We start from the raw sequence: 23,196 nt of genomic DNA, 5'->3' as shown, positions 1-23,196 counted from the left end.
TGGCGATTGCTTCGACCATGCATGCTGTCTATTTACATCCACTTTAAGGGTTAATGGTCTTATCAGTACATACCAAGTCTCAGTAAACCTCTGGTGGAAGTAATGGGACATGTATATATTGTGCACAAATCTTCTGATAAATCAGTCAATTGGCAATCAACATCATGCATCACTTCTTCGTCCATTTCTTCGGATGCTTTTGCATGTTTTTCGTCACTTTCAGATTCTAAGCTGCAACGCTACATTTACCGGTAGCAGTCGGGCACCATCACATGGTTCACCGTGAAACGAACTTTACAGTACCCCCAAGTTACGTTAAGTTGCCATCTGTGAAGTGTTTTCCCAGGATATGATAAGTTTTGCCAATATTCGATTAACGTCGTCTCATGTGCCGCCAACTAAGCTGTTCGTGCAAAAAAGGTGTTCGTGCGCAGTTTTTCAGTGGGCGGGCAAATTTCCAAAGTAATCAGCGGGCGGGGAGAAAAACGTCGATATTTACTGCGTGCGGGGAAGAAATTTACTGCGGGCGGGGAAGAAATTTCAGTATTTTCAATGGGCGGGGAGAGGGGAGCGGGCAGACCATAGATACTGGAGGGCAGTGGGCATCAAAATTCAGGGAGAGGCATTTTCCAGTTGAAGGGCAGTTACGAACAACTCTACTTTCCCCCTCCAAATTTTAGGTCAAGGTCAAAATAATTAAAATTGGTATATCAGCCTTCAAAACTTGTTTGGTGATGATTTGGCGAAATTGATTAAATTTACCAGTTGGCTGCACCTGTCGTCTACTCGTCTACAAAGAAGTCTGCGTTCCAGACCCCTCGCCTACGTCCCACCTCAAAATGTGGTTCGATAGCGACCTCAGTGTTGCGATTTAGCTTGTGACCCTCCTACTCAACAGGAGCGCTATGAAGCGCACACAGATACACAATCACTAACACAATGCACACAAACTCCATCAAAACCACTGACAATCAATGTCAAATAGTTCAGAATGAATTTTGCTTGGTCGAATGACAATAATTCATTGTTCAAAACCCTCTATAGTTTTTTGTTGTTGTTGTCAATATCATTACCCAGTCAGGAGCAACTACCTTGTCCGACCTGTCGAAAATTCGATATTGCAATCAGCTTCATGGACGTTGTGTGTTATTTATTGTAGTCGTGTCACTCTGGCAAACAATCGTTATCAAAAGAAACTCTATCAATGATAAGGACAGTGTTGAAGTTTACTATAATAACATAATGCATTGAACCATCGAAGACGTTCCATGCGATAGCTCTTTAATAATCATTTTTTGTAGAAAATTTTGACTTTTATGGTAAAAGTTGTATTTGCGAAAAACTGTCATGTTATCGAATTTTGAAGATTCATTTGTTACAGAAAACTATCTTCGTTCTGTAAATAGTACTGTATATCTGAATATGTTAAACTATCTGGAGTGTTCTCAATATTTACAAAACAATAAAAACAGACAGAGAAGTGAACAATTAAATAATTTATTTGCAGAGAGAGAGAGAGAGAGAGAGAGAGAGAGAGAGAGAGAGAGAGAGAGAGAGAGAGAGAGAGAGAGAGAGAGAGAGAGAGAGGCGAGTCGATGAACGTCATGCTTTTTTCCTACACTATTACGTCAACTCTCTGTCCGAATGGAAAATTGTGCCTTTGACGTCATCGTTTGATTTCCACCTGAAGCGTCTTGCTGCCTTCACATTCCTTGTTATGGATTTAACGAAAGAGAGAAGTGCAAATTGAATTTGACGTTTAGTATTTGTAATTTAATATTCACAGAAAAAATATTTTGGAAGACACTGAGATCGAGTCATGTAGAATAATTTAGCTCGTAGCTCCAGCAGAATTGGAAAGAGATTTCATGAAGTAGAACATATCATACACGAGATGTTTACGTTTATGTTTATGTTTATATGTCTCTTCATGAAGGTAGCACACACAAACACCTCCACGGTCAGTTCACCTGCATAGGCTTCAAACGACTCCTCTTTTGTATATGGGTGATGAATAGTCCAAAAATGTAATTACGACAGCCGAAGCAAATGACGATTTGTTTTCAGTATTTTAGTTCAACTCATCGTATACAGTTTCCTGGTCTATTCGCTTTAGTATTATAAAATATCCAGTACTTCACGTGTATGTGCGTGACAATCAATTTAAGTTGAGGCAAGAACTCAACTGTAAACGATGACAGCAAATGCCAAACGCATGCGCACTGCAAGTATAGGCTATGGGCTAGGTATTTATACACATTCTACGGAGATGATACAAAAAAGAAACAGGGAACTCGTTGATACACAGGGTAAACTGCTGAAAAAGTCGGGGTTTACAGTTACCTGTCACTTGGTTTAACTATAATGACGATAAAGCCAAATAAGATTGTTACGTAATCCTCTTCCGGGCTCTTTTGGCATTGACAACGACTGAAAATGTACAAACAATACAATTGTTGCAGAAAATCCACAAATGACAATGACTGACACAAGTGGGTCTTATCACAGTTCGATTTTCAGATCGTGGTCGACATTCTCCGGACCGATTGTGAGGGGCACTGCAAAATATTAATGATAAGTTTAGCCAATTGATTTTTGTCTAATCTTAATACCTGTGACATTACTTCATTTTCAAGTTGTTAGTATTCATCATTTTCGGAGACATGTAGCGCACATACAGCGTTCGCGATAGTTTCGTCGCTATATTGTTTCAGTGTTGAATCTTGGTCAAGATCGGGAAAATCGTCAAATTTTCAAGAGAAATATTCTGGTTTTGATATTTTTGGCGCAAAAATTACAATTCCTAAGAAGTGTTGACAATCAGTGTAAAATTATCATATACTTTCACCATTATATCATGGATGCTTCCAACACCTACCAATCATCAGCGTCGGATTGTCTTTGATGGAGCAAGATCAATACGTCACCCTATCAATTATTTAATGGCGGAAGACTTTCGCAAATCGATGTTGATCGATTTTCTCAAATTAGAACATTCCGCGGAGGAAGCAGCTTGTCAACTTGTTGCGTTGTCGCAGTGGTTTCTCATCAGAGAGGAGTGATTTCATACACGTGACGCTCTTCTTCGCATTCTTCAAGCATATCGCGATGATATGAGTTGAGAACGCTGTCATTTCCTTGCATAAAATATACACAAGGAACAACGCCACGTGTGATTGAAGGTTGAAGGTAAGTCCAGTGTTTTTTACGTGTCTTGTGATTCATCTTACGCTTAAACTTGTGCTTATATGCTTGGAATTCGCGGTGTTAATGCCGTGGAAAATTATCACGCGATATTTTGATTTTTAGAAATTTTCTGGCTTACAATCTGCAGTTTTCAGACTCCAGTGAACCCTATAGGATAGGTCCCTCTTTGACGTGAGCAACTTTTGTACCTTCTCAATTCGGTACCAATGGCGATGTCCCACAACAATCTCTTTACGTACTTAATTTACTGAATTAATGTACCCTCTGTATAGATTCCACAGTTTTCTTAGCGTTTATATTAGTTTTGTCAGCAATGGCCTACAAACGTGGCTAAATACCAGAGAATAAAGAAATGTTGGTAGTAAAATTTACAGTAATGTAAAATTAAGGAGCAATGAGTTAAAAATGCGCTATCATATGGTATGAAAGTATCGCGAGAATTGTGTCTGTTATGAAACCTTCAATAATCCCCGCCTTGGATAAATCGGCAATTTTTTTGTTGTTGTTCTGCCAAAACAAATAATCCTTTTGCCCTGTCACACATCAAGGGTAGTTTAGCACCCTATCCCTCTCGAGTAAAGAACAAGACGTGAAAAATTTCAATAGAAAATCATCAATGAAAAGGAAGTCTAGGCTGTAAATTACTGGTATCTTACGAGTGCACGTACTGCCATGCTTGTCATACGGACGAAATGGCTAACACCACTTTTTGAACTTAAAGAAATGTTAATAGCTTCCATTGCGTTTTCATGGTTTAATGAAGATACCATTCAACACGTAGAACACTACTGCACTACATGCATAATGGTTGATAGAAACTGGTGGAAACGTAATAACTCTGTGACGATAACATATGAACAGAAAGACTTTCATTACTTGAATAAAAGTATTGTTTATTATACATTGACAAAAAACTCACAACTATTACTGAGGGTTAACTTGGACTGCTTTATAAACGTTTTCAACATTTTGGGATGTTCTTAATGAGCAATCGGAAAATCTTTGACGAAATTCAGAACTGAGCAGTCACTGTAAAGCCCTACAATTTAAGAAAGGACAATCTAGAAAGGAACGTATCGTTCGTGGTTTGCAAGGAGGTTGAACTTGAAAACTGACGTCAAATTAAAATTCTTGGCTGTTCCGGATCAGCATGAAGACTTCTAACATCATGTGGCAAAAATTGCTCAAACTGTTGAATCTGGTATCTTATTTCACCAATTTTCTTCCTAAATTATGTGCCCAGTCTTAACTTAAATCTGTTATCTAATTTTCCCATAATGTGACTAAAGAGCACGGTTGCAAGAGAAACAAATTTAAAGGTATCTTGTGAAGTTTGTACATGGAAACTTCAAGGATATTCAGAGATAAGGATAGTTTGTCGATTTTCGAATCGCAATCGCCATTTTGGTCACATAGCTATTTATGTAACACATAAGATTTGACTTGGCGAAACATGTCTTTTGTTTAATCAACGCTTTGTGTACTTCACAGTGAAAATTTCACAGCTATTTTCACTAAAAGAACGACACAATCTCCATGCCACAACTGTATAGTTTCATCTCCTGAAAACGTCGTGATGCCGAAAGTGGCAAGTACAAGACCACGATCAATACTAGTGATGACGTGTTATTGTAAAACAATTGTCTGCCCTTTCACATCACATCCCATTTATTTATAATGATATTGAACGACACCCAATAAGACAGAGGTGATTCAGTTTTCGTCGCAGTTTAGAAAAGGGAGAAGAAATATTAAGCTGAAGAGCAACGGGGTTTGTATGTCTGATATCAACTCTTCAAAAATCATTCCGAAACTCTTTGAGTCAGATTATACTGTAGATACAGATACAGACAAGTCCGGCTGATAATAGTATTTGTATACCGAATTTTTAAACTTTACATTACAATGAGTAAAATTTTTTTCTGATAAATTTCCAGCCACAAAGAAATAAGTACATACACTGTGGAAACCACGACTAGGTTACTGTAATTGTGTTCCCCATGGAATATAAAGCCATAGCTCGAAAACAGTTCAGCTGGTTCACTATGAAACAGTGTGACTATTTACTTTGTACTGTAAAATGTGGACTCAATACGCCCATATCATTCAGAGCTCATTGTGTACTTGTAGAAACAGGATCAAGTATAAAATATTTCTTCTAACAACTGAAATTCGCAGCGCAATGGCGATTAAGCCACAAGCATGCTATAAAGTAAAGTAGCTGTTATTTTCGTCGTTAAAGAAAGGTCGTGCGAAACGAGACGAACTGCTATAAATATTTGTAGTCATAATTTTTTCATAATTTATACACACTTGAATTAAAATGCAGTGGGAAATCATTGGCATTAGTCTTCGAGCATGAAAATTTCATTGTGATAGATATATTTTGTATTATATATTGCATTATGATATATATAGTTTGTGGAAGCACCGTGGGGCAGTGATTAGGGTACTGGACTCACTAATATGTCCAGAGGAATGACTCGCTGTCAGAGGATGGTGAATTCGAGACTCCAGCACGGTGTTGTACCCCTGAGCAAGGCACTTTACTCCTCATTGCTCCATTTGGTAGTGGGTTGTGGGTACCTCATCCCGGAAATAGGTTCGCCTGTTGGATGAGTAATAAAATAATTGAAATAAAAATAAAATAAAATATCCATTAACCTTTTCTTGTTTTCTATCTTGCAGAATAGCAATATGAACAAGTTGTCGTTATCATTGGCATTGGTTATTTCTCTGGCCTTAGTGACGTCAGGCCTTCCTGTCCGAGGTAAAGAAAGCATTTGATTTTCACAAATACGTGCAATAATTACCATGTTAATTTTCAAAGTTTCTTGACAAAAGTATAAACTGTAAACAAAAATGTAAACTTTGAATGGAAAACTAATTTTGTGCATCGCTATGCGGGTGTTCCATACAGCCAGCTAAGGACATATGGAGTCGGTGTATTTATACAATTTGCCTTCTCAATATCGCAGAGTGATATTATCAAACGCCACACACATGTGTCTCTCAATGCGAGAGACTTCCAAAATCTTTAAGTTTCTCAGTATGGCTCATGCAGATTGATACAAATGTGCAGTATTTATGACCAGTAGTTATGGAATTTCAACAATCCCCAAACCGAGCATTTTTTGTCAACGACTGTCCTTCATTACAGATTTTTCAGGAGAGCATGATAGTGAACATGGCGGGGAAGGGAACACCAATAACGACAACAAATCTCTGAAATCCGAACAAAGCGACACCAATGCAGTTGTTCCTCCAAATGATGGAGAGAAGCTGGTCGTTGATCCAGAGACGATTGCTATACTTCAAACATTGTTGAACGAAATGCTGTTGGGAAAGGTAAAGTCTAGCAGCGGGAAACAAATTCTAAGTGGTCTTCTGTCCAAACAACTTGATGTATTGAAAGAGGAAGAAGATACTGCAAGACAGTCATTGAACTTTGATAATGGCAACAATGAAATGGCTAGACCATCTGGACCTGGATATGAAGACCGTGTTGAGGACGAATACCTTGAAGAAGTTATACCGAGCTTCGGATTAGCAGACGACGTTTCCGAGGCATTAGACGGAGATTTACCTGGAATAAACCAGGTTTTTGCAAAACCATCGAGATCTGAGTTCGGAGATGAAAACGAGGAGGCATCGATGTTGGCGTCTGTATTTGGAGTTGATATCATACAGGAATTGCAGGTACTTGAAATGAACAACAATTATTCGGAGGAACTAGAAGGGTCTGGATCAGGAGATGCTAGAGAGGGGAAATTCTTTGAGGTGGATTTGTCAGAGTCTAGAGCACAAGACAATGTAGTTGAGGAATTGCATGGCATCGGAGTAAGTGTGAGAGTTGAAGATGAGTGGTCGTTGTCTGGTTCTGGAGATGGCAATGATGTCATCTCGCTACAGGCAGAATTGTTGGAACTTGGGTTTATGGAAAGCATTGTACAGGAATTACGGGGAATTGAATCGTCTGGATCGGGAGATGATGACGAGGGTACATTCTCTGAGGTGGATTTGTCAGAAAATGCTTCGGAAGAATACGTTGTACAGGAATTGGACGGACTACGACAAGGTCAAAATGCTACAGCTGAAGTTTCTATAACTCAAGAAGGGGATAGTTTTGGAGATCAGCTGTACGGCCTGGAATCAAATCAAAATGTCACAAATGAGAAGTCGACTGCAAGTCTTTTGGAAGAGTTACAGGAGCTCGGAACAAGCCAGGGTGGAAATGGAAAGCCAGCTGACTCGACTGACTCCGACTTGACAGTGGAAGAAGACAGTACAGCATCTAATGATGTTATTCCACAAGATGAGGGCAGCGTCAAGGATTTAAAAGATAATATTAATGAAGAAAATAAAACAAATCATGTTGGTGAGTAGACTGCTTTGTTGCTTTCTTAAGATATTTATCAGTAATGATTTGATTTTTGGAAAAAGATTTTCTGTAACAATAGTCGCGATGGCAAGCTCACATTTTCGGCCCTTTCCGTACGTTTCTAATTATTTACCAGGCGGTGTTGCCACATTTACAATACACAGTACCGGAAGAATTTCGAGACGAGAATAGCAACGCGGAAAATATGCAACACATCGAGAAAACGATGACCGAGGTAGCTGTTGCCGACTAATGATAAGCTGTTGTGGTATAGTCATAAAATAGGTTGTAAAATGAATCTTTACTCCCAGAATCTTGGAAAGGAGTAAAATTTCAATCTTCTATAGTTGTTTTCTGTCAATATTTCTATTTAAGCTGAAAATAGTGTTATGAACAGCATAACCTCTCCTACAATAATTTCAATTGTAATCGTTTTGCATTATCATTTCAGTTAAATGCACTGATCTACACGGAAGACTCATAACTTTGCAACCTGAAGATTTATGTGATGGTGTCAGTGACTGCTTCACTGGATGGGATGAAAGTCCTCTGACGTACGTACAGTTGATTCTATCATGTCCTCATGACCTTTGATTAGGCATTTGCTAATTATAAGATATCAATGAATATTTTATATAGTTATGATGATTACGTCCCAGTAGACTGCTCAAAGATTGTATAATATACTGAGCCCCAATTCTTCAAACTGTGTTTGTCCCTTACGCCATTTTAAGAAAATTCATTGTTTGTCGTCCTTGGATTTTTGAAAAAAGCTAGCAGCCAGCCAGGGAAAAAACAAACACAGACAAAAACACAAGTGTATTAACATAAGCACAATTTTTATTTGCTTTCTGTTGGAAATATAATATTTTTATATGTAATACTGTTAACATTGTGTTCGGTTTCTTAATTTTCTCTGAAAATCCATCAGCACGCGGACGGCAAACAAAGAATTTTATTTATAGCACCCTATTGCAAAATCTACGAAGTGCCGTGTCTTGAAAGTTTATTTTCGGCCAATACCTCATTTTCAATCAACTTTGTCGGCATGTGAAATAGAGGGCAGTACGATACATGTACATTCGTTTCAATGATAATTGTACATTTAGTGAAGGAAACACCTCAACGAGAAACAACTAGTCGTTTTACTCAGCAACTTTTGCCCTTTCCTTGACATTACAGGTGTAGTCGTCCTTGCATTGACACTTATACAAAGTGTGATGATGGATTTCAATGTGTCAAGGAACAGGATATTTGTGATGGCGTCGAACAATGCAGAGATGGCTCTGATGAGCTACAATGTGGTACGTCTTTCACAGAAAATGATGTCAGAATCACAATTTGCAAAATATATAATTTCAATGCTGTATACGAATATAATAATGTTATCAAGGGTCGACTTCCGTTACAGTGCATTCGAGGTAAAATCGCTACTTAAAGATCATCATCATCATCATCATCATCATCATCATCTGGTATATTGTAATATCATTATTATCGTTGTTGTTACTTTTGTTGCCGTTGAGTTTTTCCCCTCTGTGTCCATAAAAATCAGTCTCCAGATTAATTTGCCTTGGCTTCCCTCATCAATGTATTCTATGTACATTTTTCAAAGGAATGAAAACGAAAGACTGTTCAAAACACGATGAGTTCGCCTGTGATGGTATATGCAGGCCTAAATCTGATTTGTGCGACGCGACCTTTGACTGTACGTCAGGCATTGACGAATTAGGATGCGATTACGGTGAGTTGTGTTTCTAAAACGTCTTTACAATTAATTTGTGGCTGTTTGCCATAGGGTGACGTCAATTAACTGAAATGTACAAAACCGTACATGAAAATAATGTATTCAGAAACATAATTCAAGATCGAGAGTAGAAGGTGTTCGTTGGTGAGTTGACTTTCATTCGGACAGAAAATAGGCCTGCTTTATACTCCTTCATGACAGTGTAAATGGTTGGAAACCATATTTGAATATTCATAATAAAATCACAAACAAGTGCGCCTGCAATAATTTACACATATCTACCAATCAACCAATATCGGGTTTAATGTTAAAAAAAGTAAAATGTGTGTGCTTTGCGTAACACAGCTTCGACAAATACACTGGCAGTAGGTCGATTTGGATTTTTATATATTTTTACCTTCACCCTCACTGTGATTCAGAAAAGTATATGTATGCAGTTTATTGAAATTTACTGATTGCAGATAGTGCATGAATTTTCAAGACGATATCAATAATTGTCCTTTTGATTTTGTCTTTTAATTATTTGCAGTTGCCATTTATTCCTGTCCCAGATCGTTCTCCTTAGATCCAGAGACCAAGGAATGCTTCCCACTTGCAACCACAGTAAGTAGCTAAGATGCCCGCTGTTAAAAATAGCAGACTCTGTAGCATTGTTTTCATTGCTAACATATCAAAATAGCTAAACTGCACCGAGAAAGTAGTTTGATCAAAAGTTTAAGCTGGCAGTTTCATAACAATGGTACCGGTAACAAACAACAACTCGAATACACAAACAAATGAAATTAACCCTTTGTGTGATAAATTTGATGGTTTCCCGATAATCTTTGCTTTATAGCTATTATTGTATGATGACAAACTATTAGATCAAACATTTAACTCCACAAACTCTTACACAAAGGTTGAAAACAGATTCCGATTTTTGGACAGTTTTTATTCTACGAGTATTAGTGGATTACGTGAAAAGTAATTTTGTTTGCTTGGAAGAGAGAAAGGAAATGCGAACAAAATACAGTATTTAGTTTTGTTAAGTCTTTGATTTGTGAAAAGCTGGGAAATATTAAAGTAGACTTATGATTCTGGATTTCCTTCTGACTGTGTTGAAAGCGCTAACATCATACGGTATCTTTATTTTGGACAACATCAAGGGAACTATGGTGTATGAACTATTTGGGAACTCAGGTTAGGCGCCTCTGAAGTGAAAGACTTAAACTTTTGACTTAAACTTTTGCTCAAACTTCCATCGATGAAACTTTCAACCATTCGCTTGCCAAATAAAAATTAGGGGTGACCATGTAAAGTTCTTTACTAGAGAAACAGATTACCTAATATCTACCGATATAATATGAAAGTCAAAATAGCCGCATCCCTGTGTTAACAAGTGGTAGATAAGAAAGAATTGTGAAAATGTGAGTGTCCGAATATATGTCCAAAGGCACATTCTTGTTTTTACAATGCACGTGGTTTGAGACTGCGTGTTTAAACTTGGTACCTAGCAGTGCTGTGATTTTGATATAGTGGTTGATATGACAGTTGATGTGCTCAGTACGCACCTATCAAGCTTAATAAAATATTCAGTAAAAGTGCCAGTCAGTCTAATAAGGAGAAATGGTTAAAAAGTTTACTATCATCCAGCCATTAATCGATCAGTGAAATGTAAAATAATTAAAACATATATGTTCGTGTCTTTATATGGCCATACAAGAATTAATTTCTTGATATATTCTCACTTTCATTTTAGGTCCAGCCACCACAGAAAGAAGACCTGAAATATAAAGGAAATGAATTACCAGAAATGTAGCAATCAGACAACAGTCTTACATCCATCACCAGTGACAAAATGCACTCACAGAGCAAAGACATATACTTGCATTGCTTACCTATACATACTGCTTGATCTGTAAAAGTCATTTGCTGCGATTCATGTGCCAACTGTGAACATAGATTGTATGACAATATCAACCTCAGTTCATGTTCCATAGATACTACGCCTTAAAAATAAGATGTGAAATTGATTTGCATTTATGAAAAGTAGTGACAACCGTGACAACAATGACTACAATGCTTGAAATATGTACTACCTTGTAACACCAACAGTCAACAGTCACAACACTCAATACTTTAAATGTTTGAAAACTAAGCTGTCAAATGTTAAACAACATTTAACTCTAGTAAGTTTGAAATACATAGGTGTCTAATATATATATATATATATATATATATATATATATATATATATATATATATATATATATATATATATATATATATATATATATACACACTCACACATACATACATACACACACATACCAGTATTTATGTAAAATGGCAAAAATGTGTGAATGTCACTGTCACAAACATCATGTCACATGTATATTGTAATATCTAATCACCGAGAGGTGAAATGTAGCAGTGTTTTCCATTGTTTTCAAGTATGATCTATTTGTGCCATTGAAATATTAATAACCATATAAAGTCATGATCAGTGTTCCATTGTTGAAATCCACATACAAAGTACACTGTGTCAAGTTGTGTAAATCTCAGCTAACAAACAGCTTTTAAGACACCTCGAGTTTACATTGAAACTGAATGTATAACCTTTCACGATTAATGTGTGATTTTACACAGTAATTTATAATACTGTTAATCAAGGTGTTTGCACACAAACACAGCAAATATGCTTTTGCTGTAGAGAGAAAGATTTTTAAACCTTGGATATCAATGTCCTGAATCAATACTAGGAAGTCTAGTTGGAGCATATACTGTATGAAGAGTACATATACCCTGTAACAAGCATTGGAAGTGGTATTGACAATAGTGATTATCTGCAGTGGTATAAATTATCTTAGTCCAGATATGTACTAGAACATCCAGAGGATAGTTGATAATGTCAACTAATTTTGGGTTCATGCTTTTGGGAAAACAATAGATGCTAATTAACGTAAAGATGACTTTATCAATGCTGAAGAGAAAATTCATCATCTGAAATCTCTGGCTGATATCCTATTGAAAACTTTTATTAATTTTTAAGATGTTTTATACTGATAGTTATGTGCTTGCTGTGGATTTAGGTCTATTAGCTTGCAATGCCCATATTTCACAATATTCTTTGGAAGTGGATTTCAATAAACACAAACCCATTTATTCAACATAATACTGGTGTGAAAAAGTGTCTTTATTTGTAACTTGCTATGTGAGGAATGAGGTAATCAACATTTTTTAGACAGGAGAGAATCGTTTATTTTAGTATTTGATATATGGTCTACAGGATCAGTGTGAAGGTATTATTAAAGGTCCGTCACTCCAGTTGTCTAGTCTGGTTTCTGAACATACATTCTTCATTACACAATTCCATTGGTCTCAACAAGTCCACAGACATGGTGGCAATGAAGACTTCTCTCAAGACTGACAGGTCTGAGTGAATTTAAGAACTGCAGATCTTTACCATACTAAGACCAGCTCTAAGCACGATGACCTAAACCTTACTTTCTTATTGTTTTAAGACTTAGGTAGTACAATTTAAGATTAACTGTTGCATTATTGTCAGTGGATTACATATGTTTATCTGAAACATTTTCTATTTTAGAGAAGGGTGAGGTGTATTTACATCGTGCAATTATCCAGCATCTTGTCAAAAAATTAGAAGTTTACAAATTGATCATGTATCAACAAAATAGTGTGTAATTTTTCCCAACAAATAAAATAACAGACATTATTTAGCTTAATGTAAACACTGATATCTGGAATCACTATGGGAGAGGTCACAATGAAAATGCAGCAAACCTTTTGAAAGTTGAATGGAATCATATTTCTAAATTGTTTCAATGAGGGCTTTACTTCTGAGAGACGCCATCCAGGTCCAGTACCAGGGTATTTACACAAACCTGTACAGTTTCAGTTATATTTGACTAAATTTGGAGTTGTTAACCTTTCAAAAATTCCCAGTTATTTGCATTCTCTGATATCACTCTACCTAGCAAATGTATGGTTTCAGGCCATGGGAGACATTGTCATTAATCAGTACAAATATTTCTCTTCAATCTATCCTTTTGTGATTTGAACTTTTCATTACTGCATTAGTTGTAGTAACTCACCTGTGAGGGCAGCAAACAAATGATGATGAATCTGTCAAAACAGATGCCCGCTGTTACTTCAGCAAACTGTTACAATTCTACGTGAGTTACACATTCTAACCTACCATGCAAGGGTTGTAACACTGTCAACTCTACTTACCAATAAGAGAAACCTATAAATTTACAGACATTTATGGAAATTTTCAAGATGTATGATACAGTATGAGTATTGATCTTTGCGTAAACCTTTGTTTTCTGCTATCCACAGTCCTGTGAACTATAGATCAAGGGAAATTCTAAAAATAGGGAAGGTAGCACCGCTTTTTGTTTTTGCTGGAATTATGTATGTCTGTTTAATTAAAACAACACACTGAAACCTGCGAGTTTGTCTAAAATCTTGATATGTTACTCCAAACTTTCTTCATTGAAAACACAAGTTGTCTCCTAATGGTTTTCGTCTCACAAGTTATGTTGTAAGCTATAATATGAATGCCATCCACTGTCATTGTTATAAAAGATCCATAGACTACCAGTAAGCTTGGGACATTCAAACAACAAAGAGAGTGTATTGCTGAGTATGCTATGTCTCAGGGTGATGATGGGCATGCAATGCATGTTGTTAGCTAGATTGTCATCCACTGTCATTGTCATAATATCCAGAGTTTACTCATTTGTTATTGTAACACAAGCTGAATTTATGACAGTCTTCCCACTAGTGTATGGGCTTCTCAATGCTCTATTTGATTACTTTAATTCACACATCTTGCATGTAACATCCATTCTATACTCATCTGCAAATGTTTACTGATCAAACCACACCTCATGATAACTGTCATTCTAGCAAACAGCCATAATATCAACAATCCAGATAATATTAGTAACACTGAATAAGCCTTTATTGAATTCAAATCATTGTACAGCAAGATACACAATAATTGTTGAAATTCTTCATTAGCTTAAAAGCCATCCACATGCAACGGGGGTAAAGTTTTAATTACCAGTGCACCACATGGACAATAACAATCCACACTGCATGCTTCATAAAATATCAGCTTCTACCAACGACTACAACTATTCACTTGCTGCCCATGATGGCATCATCAGATTGGGACAAACCCCTGAAATTGAAACTCTGGTACTAGCATATCCAATCACATAAAATGAATTATAAACCCCTCAATCAGTACAGAAAGTACTGAAAATTTGGTTAGAATGTTGGCGAGACAATGAACTAGACAGGGATGTGTATGATTTAATAAAAACAGACTAACCTCCCTTTGTGCAAGACTGAAGTTCATACACATTGAAAACAATTTGATCACAAATAAGGTATGGCAAAACAAAAGTTTCAATTGTCAAATAACTGACTCATCTGATGACATAGCTCTGCTCCACACATTCTGCTTTAATAGTAAAACTTTTCAAATTTACTCATTCACAAAATAAAGGAATTCAAACTCAAAACTGTTTTGAAATAACAAGTGTTATCATAAAAATGCAGAAAAAATTATTTATGATACACATCATAGGATGATCAAAGAGCATGACATGGTGATATTAAATGCATTGTTTCAAAATAACCAACAAAAATATATTTGCAATAGTTTTCCTATTTCCTATTAACTGTGTAATTTAATTTGAGATTTTAGTTATCAAGAATGATGACCTGAGTCTGGGATGTATTTTGACTTATTGAAATTATTGAGATATGGTTAGTTTTATAATTTATGCAAACATTTATTATGTACCACAAACGAACCAGTACATTTGATGTTTTCATACACCAGTGTATGAAGGTTGATATCTAAAATATTTTACATGTCAGCCATTCACAGTTACATTAAACAAGCTCCAAAAACTGTGTAATTGCTGCCAAGAAATACATATTTGAGTTATTATCTATAAGAAACAGACTAAGCTCCCCTGGTGAAAGACTGAAGTCCATTAAAGTAGTTTTTTACAATTCTGCAAATGCACTGACTCAATCAATTGAAAATAACCCTGCTACTCTTTTCCCTATGTATGGACACAACCAGGACAAAAAGCATGACAGGGCTATACCAAACAATTCTGACAGAAGGTTTAAAACATAAGGCCCATTTCAGGCAGCTTCTGCCTTTGCAACAGGACATGGTTTATTTTCTTCTGAGACTGTTTATGGGATGTAAGACCTTGTATGCTATTAGAACACCACAGAGATGGTGTAAATGATTTTGCCTGTCAATTGTGTTGTCATTGTAAGTCATACAGACTTGATTTTTTGTGTTAGTCCAGATACTTTTTCAATATCATACATGGTTACAAATATCCATAACCCCTGAGACAGTAACATGTGCATTTGAAAACAATATGGAAACACTACGCAGAGTTTATTACTACTGGTAATTATTAAAGCATCATTCACTATCAGACAGTCCAACCTGTGCAGAAAATTACTCTGCTTTGATACCTTAGAAATGATGTTTTTAAATATCAACTTACATAATAACATTTTTTTCTGAACGTAAGTATCATGTTTCACTGAAGCGCCAGGCTTCACCAGTCATTACATATTATACCTGAGTGCTTAATTACACTATAAAACTATTACCTATTTCAGCAATTAAACTAAACAATCTGAGTTTATATTTTACATTTTGTATTACACCATAGAAAGATAAGCAATTGTAAGCTACTTCATGAGGTTTAATCCATCATCAGCATTTTGCTTTGCCAAACTATGAATACCAAGTTCTTCCCTTTTCCCAAATGTCAAATCATTTGGAAGTTGTAAAAACTACTGTTAATATTTGAATTCCATTCTTTCTTGCTATGAAAATGACACTGATCAAATATCAAATGATTATAATAGAAAATACTAGCTTGCAATTTATTAGTTCTGCAGTGAAGCTGCCAAGAAATAAATCAATTATTAGACTGCACGATAGAGACATGTATATCACACTGTCATTCACATTATCACAATGTGTATTTTGTTGAATCTGTTCTTTGCAAAGTCCTTTTGATCTGATGTGTAGAATATGGAATTCCCATCACCCTTCATGTTCACCGTGAAACTGATACTGTCAATGGTTCTTCCAGCCATAAAGAAAACAGTGAGACAAACACACATAATAATAACTTACTAATGATAGGGCAAAGTAACTGGAATGCAAAATGTACAATTTAGTTCAACTCCTGGCAGTTGTTACAATTTAACTGTATCAAAGTTAACTCTTTACCATATGATTCACTATGCACACACCGCAAAACTCTTTCTCATTCCTGCTTAAGAATACGGCTAGTTTTCAATCGGGTTCGAACTCATAACATATGGCATCAGTCGCCTAGCAGAAAGGCAACAGACAGAACCACTCAGCTAACTCCCCTTTCTCAAAAAGAGACGTTCAATAGCCGGCTAAGTTGTTACATTTTTCTGACTGCGATCCCTTCTTGCGCCTGAAACATATCTCTTCTTGTGCCTGAAATATATCCTTTGTTGTACTGTGTCAGAAATACATCCTTAATGGTTCACATTGTGTATAAATTGAAAATACCGATACATTGTCAAATGATCTTAACATGACAATTTGTGACTTCTATTTGAAATATGGTACAAATGTGTCAATATTTCTGTGATTGAAGTATACACATACATATTAAGTAGATGGTGGATTTGACAAAAAGCGTATTTCAAATTTCGAAGTTGGGTAGGGATGCAGTGCAGTGGCTTCATAGCATGTGTATACAAATTGGCTTTTGATATCCATGTTTTACAAACTTCAGTCTTAAACCTGAATTACCTGATGGGGCTCTTTGCTGCAGAAAATGACAGAAGTATGAGTGGACTAAATTACTTACTGTTTTCAGCATAAATGTACAAATACTATGACAGAATTACAAATGTCATCGTCAATGACACAAATCATCAATCAATCAATCGATCGTCAATCTCAAAAATAAACACCACATCCAGGGTTCAAAGACATATACATTTGTATTCATGCATCAAATTTGAACATTTGAGTTACAGAGGCAAAGTTAGGACTAAAACTATTTCATTCACGGATAAATTTTAGCATTTTATTAATCTATCACCATTACTAATTATGTTGAGACTAATCTTACACAGATCTAAACATAAATTATGCAGTTTTACTGAATGACATTGCAGAGGTCACTGGGTATATCTGTACACAATATCTAGAGCAGCAGTATAATATGATAACAGATCAGAAAATATCACTGTGAGTTTCACAGATTTACTTTCTAAAAAATAACACTGTTCCTCTGCATGGAAATTCCAATCGGAGCATTCCAAACATGCTGATATGTACATACAACTATAGTTATGGTATGCTTGAACATATCAATCAATGGATTCTTAATCCATACAGCTCATCACAGTTTTTACGGTATAGTAGACTATGCAGAGCTGTAAGTCCAAACATGTAGCAGTATATGTGACTCTAATCATCACAGGCATTCATAACTTTACAATGTACAATAATGACTGTTAAAATGAAATACAGAAAGTACATTGTACACAGTGCGTATACCCAGACACTGAAACAGTCAGTTTGATTAAAAGATACATGCTGATCACACCTATGACATGTATATATTGTTACAACAAAGTAATATCAATAACTCAGCACCATCTTGCCAATACTGTGTGTTAGCAAATGCATGACCTACAGAAGATATGCAGTATATCCCAGTACATGTGTCTACATTACTACCATAGAGTGTTGCTGATGACTTCAGAGAAAAGCTGGTATGAGAGTAAATTGAACTTCATGGGACAAAGTATAGAACTACACAATGATCATACAGATCCTATTTTGTGAGGTGTCTAATGTTATAAGTTAGGAAGTTTTGAGATAGTGATCACCAGTATAACAGCAAATTATTTAAAGATCACAGGTAACTTGACAACTAATATCAGTGATCTAAGAAATCAATGTGACTACATACCCTTCACTGCTATTTGAATGTATGAATGTCTAATCATATCATTGAAAACTACATGTATGCTATTATGACTTCTGGGCAGTGAGTGATGAAGCATTTGTGTTGCTATTCCAGCCAACTTATCGCTAATGAATGCTTTAACATAGTTAAAAACAGCTACAGTGATTAACTAACTGCTCATGATCTTGGAAACTGACTGATTTTAAATTTTGTTAAAATAACTGAAAATGAAAGATCACTTTAATTTTACTACAAGGAGGAGCAACTTTGCATGAAATTTTGCAATTGCAATTTTGAGAGACCATTCTTCATCTGATCATAATCAGTTATACTGTCATCATTTCTTGACAGATTTGTGGCACAAAGTTCAACCCTTTCACCACCATGGTTTGGTCCAATCCCATAGTTTTCTACAGCAAATTTGGACTTCTACAATAGGAAACGGGGGTGAAAGAGTTGAGTTTGGATGGAAAGTCTCAGATTAAATAACTGAACACATTCCAATGCCTTGTGAAAACACTTCAATTCTACAATGTATATTCATACGTCAAAAGATAAAACTACACAATATCTATATTGTCATTAACTCTTACAGTTTAACTTACTTCACTGCACATATCTGTGTGTTATGTTTTACAAAGTGCACACGATGGAGATTATCCAAGCTAGTCTGCAGGTAACTGTTGCGACACACAAAATTTCACTGAAATTTGTACAAGCTCAAGTTTGTGGCAGTACTCAGTCTTCTTCTAACAAATCATTGTACTTAACAGCAATGACAGTAATGCTGAGAAGAATCTTGAAATGCTCCAGTTAGCTCAATGGTCAGATAATTTTCTGTGATTATCTAGAACCTCATCTGAACGCAGGGTAAGAATGCCATTTTTCTATTTACTGTTTTACAAGCACTTGGTCAAGAAATTGTGGTCAATGAGATCTCAGTTGCCTTGAAATTTTAAGCTTGAATATTCACCCACATTCCACACATAATGGCCCAACTGCACCCTGGAAAACAATTGGCTGGAACCAAGTTACATGTATAGTGGTGAAAGATGAAATCTATTCAATGCCATGAGCAAAAATCATGACAAGACCCGGTTCCACATTGAAATCTTCGCCCATATGTTGGTTGTCATGAGCCATCACTACAACTGCCTGCTTTCCAGGGATACGTCTTGTAACATACTGTTCATACGTATGCCGGTTTAATTGTCGTGTTTCAAGCGTTGCTAAACCTGGTGGCCATCTTCTTTCATGAGCATTATCCATCAGATCATTGACAATATGTGATGGACTCCCACTGTCTATCAATGCCCGCTTGATGACTGCTTGTAAAACTGCATCAGGTGTAGAAATCATACCACCCCATCTTGTCACACGGGATATTGGTAAGGAATTTGCCCAGCGTATGACTTCATTGGTTTCAATTTCATCTTCTATAGCACGGATAGAAGGGCTGGGATTTGGATTGGAACATCGTATAGCACGCATGTACTCTTTCAGCATCTGTAGCTCTCGCTTTTGCTCTGTGTACATTCTTTTAACATCAGCAAGTTCTGTCTGGAAGTTGCTCATTTTGGTCTGCTGTTGTTGTATCAGTGCACGCAAATCACGTACGCAATTGTGATCTTTGAGTTCATCTTTTGGTATGACAAGTCCACACCCTTGCTCACAATGCACAGGTCGTTTTGGATTGTGTTCACACTCATCCAAATGCTGTTGTAAAGCATCCAACTTGACAATGACACTACATCCGAACTTGGCATTGTCGCATGCTATGCACAGACGTGCCAGTAAGTTACGAAGTATACGTGGCACTGGTTTCAGCTGAGCTGACGTGATTGCATTGCGATCTACTGGGCATGTGTGTTGTCTTGACAACCATTCTTGGATACATGCTGAGCAGAATGCATGTTCACACTGAGGAGCCTGAACTGGTTCTTCAAGAACACCTCCGCATATTGGACAGATCAGTTCCTCATCAACTTCACCTTCAAAACGACCAACTTCAAAACCCATCTTGATTACTGCAATGTAAAAAGAAACAGAGAATAAAATCTGTCAATGAAAACTACCTATGAACAAATCTTAGATTGTTATGTCTATAAATCTTTCCCCATCACAGTGGGGAGTGCTGCATTTTCAAACAGTAACAGTCTGAGAGTACATGTATGGTATCATAGACTGTACTACTGCATGTGTACATAATTCATGTACATTGTGTAAAGTGTAGTACGGTATGTTCATATTGTGAGCGATCCATACCATATTTCTTTTCACAATGATAAGTGTTGTGAAAGTGTTCACTGTATTTTAGTTACTGAATGATATCATACTAATTTAACCATCATCCTAAAAAACAACTCAAATTTTTACTTTGTACTTGCAATGACTGGAGTTTTGGTCAAATGATGGCAAACTCCCCATTGACTTGGAGATTCAAGATCATCTATGCATGTAAATGAAACATGTTTCAATATCTTTGTATGTTCATAGCAATACTCCATGTGTACAACAGAAAAGGACCCTTTTCCCTTTTCCAATAAACCACTATATATTCTATCTGGAATCAATGATCAATGGGATTGAACATCCAGTGATATGTTGTCCAGTCCACCCATCCATTGTCAAGGTGCACTTATTCTAATCCATTTCTAGGGAAGTGGATTTGTTATTATGCAATGTAAATGGAGTATGGTAGATCAGTGACTGCCAGTACTAGTGACACTCCATGATACAGACTAAAGACATCAGGACCAGATTTACATTGATACAGACCTATAGAATAGTTAATGCTCAGTGGACTTGCTCGGACTAAAATTATAATATTAACAATACCACAGAATAAATACATGTATACGTATTTCATGGAATCTAGTCTAATTCTTTTATCTGGAATTATCTCAGTTGCGTTGCTTATGCAGGTCTTTTCCTCTCTTTTTAATTCAGACTGATCTTTAAATACAGTTTTAATTTATAAAAGAATGCTGACTTACCAATAAATCTTTTGATTACACTTTTAGAACCAGTTTTATTAAAAAAATCACAGTCGGACACAGTTTGAAGTTATGTTACTCAGTTTGTTTTAAAACAAAGAAAGCATGACCATTGTGTTGATCTGCTAAGTTCAGATCATAGTTCAAGGCAGAACACATGTCTGATTGTTACTTCAGTTAGAGCAGGAATATATGAAAAAGAAATCACTGTACAACCTTATGAGCTTTACTTGGAAAAATTGCCTAACTAACCTTTAGGACGAGTTACAATTGAACTCTTTTGATTCACAGTGGAAGTATTCTGGGTGTGATAAAAATGGTTGAATTAAAAAAATACATGCATTTGGGAAAATATTTTAATTCAGTGAGTAAATGAGGAATGTAACTACATATACTGAAGAAGATAATTGCTAAATGTCCTGATATCCTGATACATCATATATTTATCAAAATTAAAAAAGTACATAGTTTGGATAAACAGTGCCATGGTGGCCTAGCTACCAGCAGTATATGTACGACTCCTGTGCAAATCATGGACAACTCTAGGGTTCCTAGACTGCCTATTCAAATTTCCTGAATTCTTTTGTTAGTTGGTTAACGCAATGTGCAGATTACAATTAAAATATTTGCAATCATATGAGCAAATGAAACTCTGAGAAATACATATAATTGAAGTTTACAGCAGTGGCTTACTTGACAGGAAAGGACAACATTCTCTTGATTGAGAGGGAACAGTATTGTTGATATATATATATATATATATATATATATATATATATATATATATATATATATATATATATATAATATATGTATATATATATATATATATATATATATATATATATATATATATATATATATATATATATATATATATATATATATATACTGTATGAGCCTACAAATGTAGGTGAATATAGACATCAAACTTCCAAAGCCACATGATATGCACTGATACACATACATGTACAATATTATGCTTCAACTTCCTTACATTGTACAAATGTATGATACATAGATGTATATGTATATGTATAATCAGTAACATTTGTATCTAGAGTGTTCCTGTAATGTGTGTGCATGCACAAATACATATATACATCTGCTCACAAAAGTTGACATACCTACATGTACGTACACATCATGTGACACGTATGTATTGACGTAAACTCAGATCTACGTAAACTCAGATCTACGGTACACATATCTTACATGCTTACATCACAGAACAGGAAATATAGTTACATATACATACCAGCCAAATTCTGGTCAGAGTGACAAAACACAGGTCATATTTGAGAAGATACCGGTATATTGAAGGCTGAACTAATTCTACTGTTACATTCATGATCGGATGAAGCTTTTTGGGTGTTTGATGGGAACACTAGTATTTCAGAAATGTCATTACAGATACGTTATCAGGAAAGGCTTTACTTCCTGGTAAACTCATTTGACCTACCACTATGCATTTCCTGCTTGCATAATTCCCTTACTGATGCACTACTGTGTTTAATGACAGCTGGAACAAACTACATGTATAAACAGACTAAAATTCTAAGAATGTTTCATTTAAACAATTTAATGGAGTTCAATGACCAACAAAGTTAACTAACACACACTTTGAGTAAGGTTGTAGAAAAGGTTTAAATCACTGCCATACATGTAGCCCACCAAAATTACCACACTTTCACAGAATAAACCAGACTTACAAGTGTATAGAGAACAATAACTTACTGTATATCGATTACTGCTGTCTTAAAACTAGAATCAAAGGATGGTGCAAAATAATATTTGTTTTGGTAAAATGTGCATCTTGTCTTTTGCTGTACTTTGAGA

General features: G+C 35.9%; 2 protein-coding genes across 2 annotated transcripts; one reads left to right on the top strand and one right to left on the bottom strand.

The window, feature by feature from the left end:
• The first annotated feature begins 2,982 nt into the window (after positions 1–2,982).
• Positions 2,983–12,489, top strand: LOC139144271 (uncharacterized). The gene is made up of 8 exons (XM_070714937.1): positions 2,983–3,189; positions 5,896–5,977; positions 6,368–7,585; positions 8,040–8,142; positions 8,771–8,892; positions 9,204–9,332; positions 9,865–9,938; positions 11,074–12,489. Exons 2-8 carry the CDS (start codon positions 5,905–5,907, stop codon positions 11,131–11,133), a joined length of 1,779 nt encoding a protein of 592 aa, XP_070571038.1. The 5' UTR covers positions 2,983–3,189; positions 5,896–5,904; the 3' UTR covers positions 11,134–12,489.
• A 1,791-nt stretch (positions 12,490–14,280) lies between these two features.
• On the bottom strand, positions 14,281–20,388 carry LOC139144270 (E3 ubiquitin-protein ligase NRDP1-like). The gene has a single exon (XM_070714935.1). The coding sequence runs from the start codon at positions 20,378–20,380 to the stop codon at positions 19,421–19,423; it is 960 nt and encodes a 319-aa protein (XP_070571036.1). The 5' UTR covers positions 20,381–20,388; the 3' UTR covers positions 14,281–19,420.
• Between the last annotated feature and the right edge of the window lie 2,808 nt (positions 20,389–23,196).

The sequence above is a fragment of the Ptychodera flava genome, chromosome 11 (genome assembly GCF_041260155.1).
Source record: "Ptychodera flava strain L36383 chromosome 11, AS_Pfla_20210202, whole genome shotgun sequence".
Lineage (NCBI taxonomy): Eukaryota > Metazoa > Hemichordata > Enteropneusta > Ptychoderidae > Ptychodera > Ptychodera flava.
This window is presented reverse-complemented; position numbering and strand designations above follow the sequence as displayed.

Excerpts from the sequence above, each read along its gene's own strand:
- LOC139144271 (XM_070714937.1), top strand. The coding sequence starts at position 5,905 with ATGAACAAGTTGTCGTTATCATTGGCATTGGTTATTTCTCTGGCCTTA. Across the intron at positions 7,586-8,039 it reads AAATAAAACAAATCATGTTG|TTAAATGCACTGATCTACAC; the intron begins GTGAGTAGACTG and ends TTATCATTTCAG. Across the intron at positions 9,939-11,073 it reads GCTTCCCACTTGCAACCACA|GTCCAGCCACCACAGAAAGA; the intron begins GTAAGTAGCTAA and ends CTTTCATTTTAG.
- LOC139144270 (XM_070714935.1), bottom strand. The coding sequence starts at position 20,380 with ATGGGTTTTGAAGTTGGTCGTTTTGAAGGTGAAGTTGATGAGGAACTG.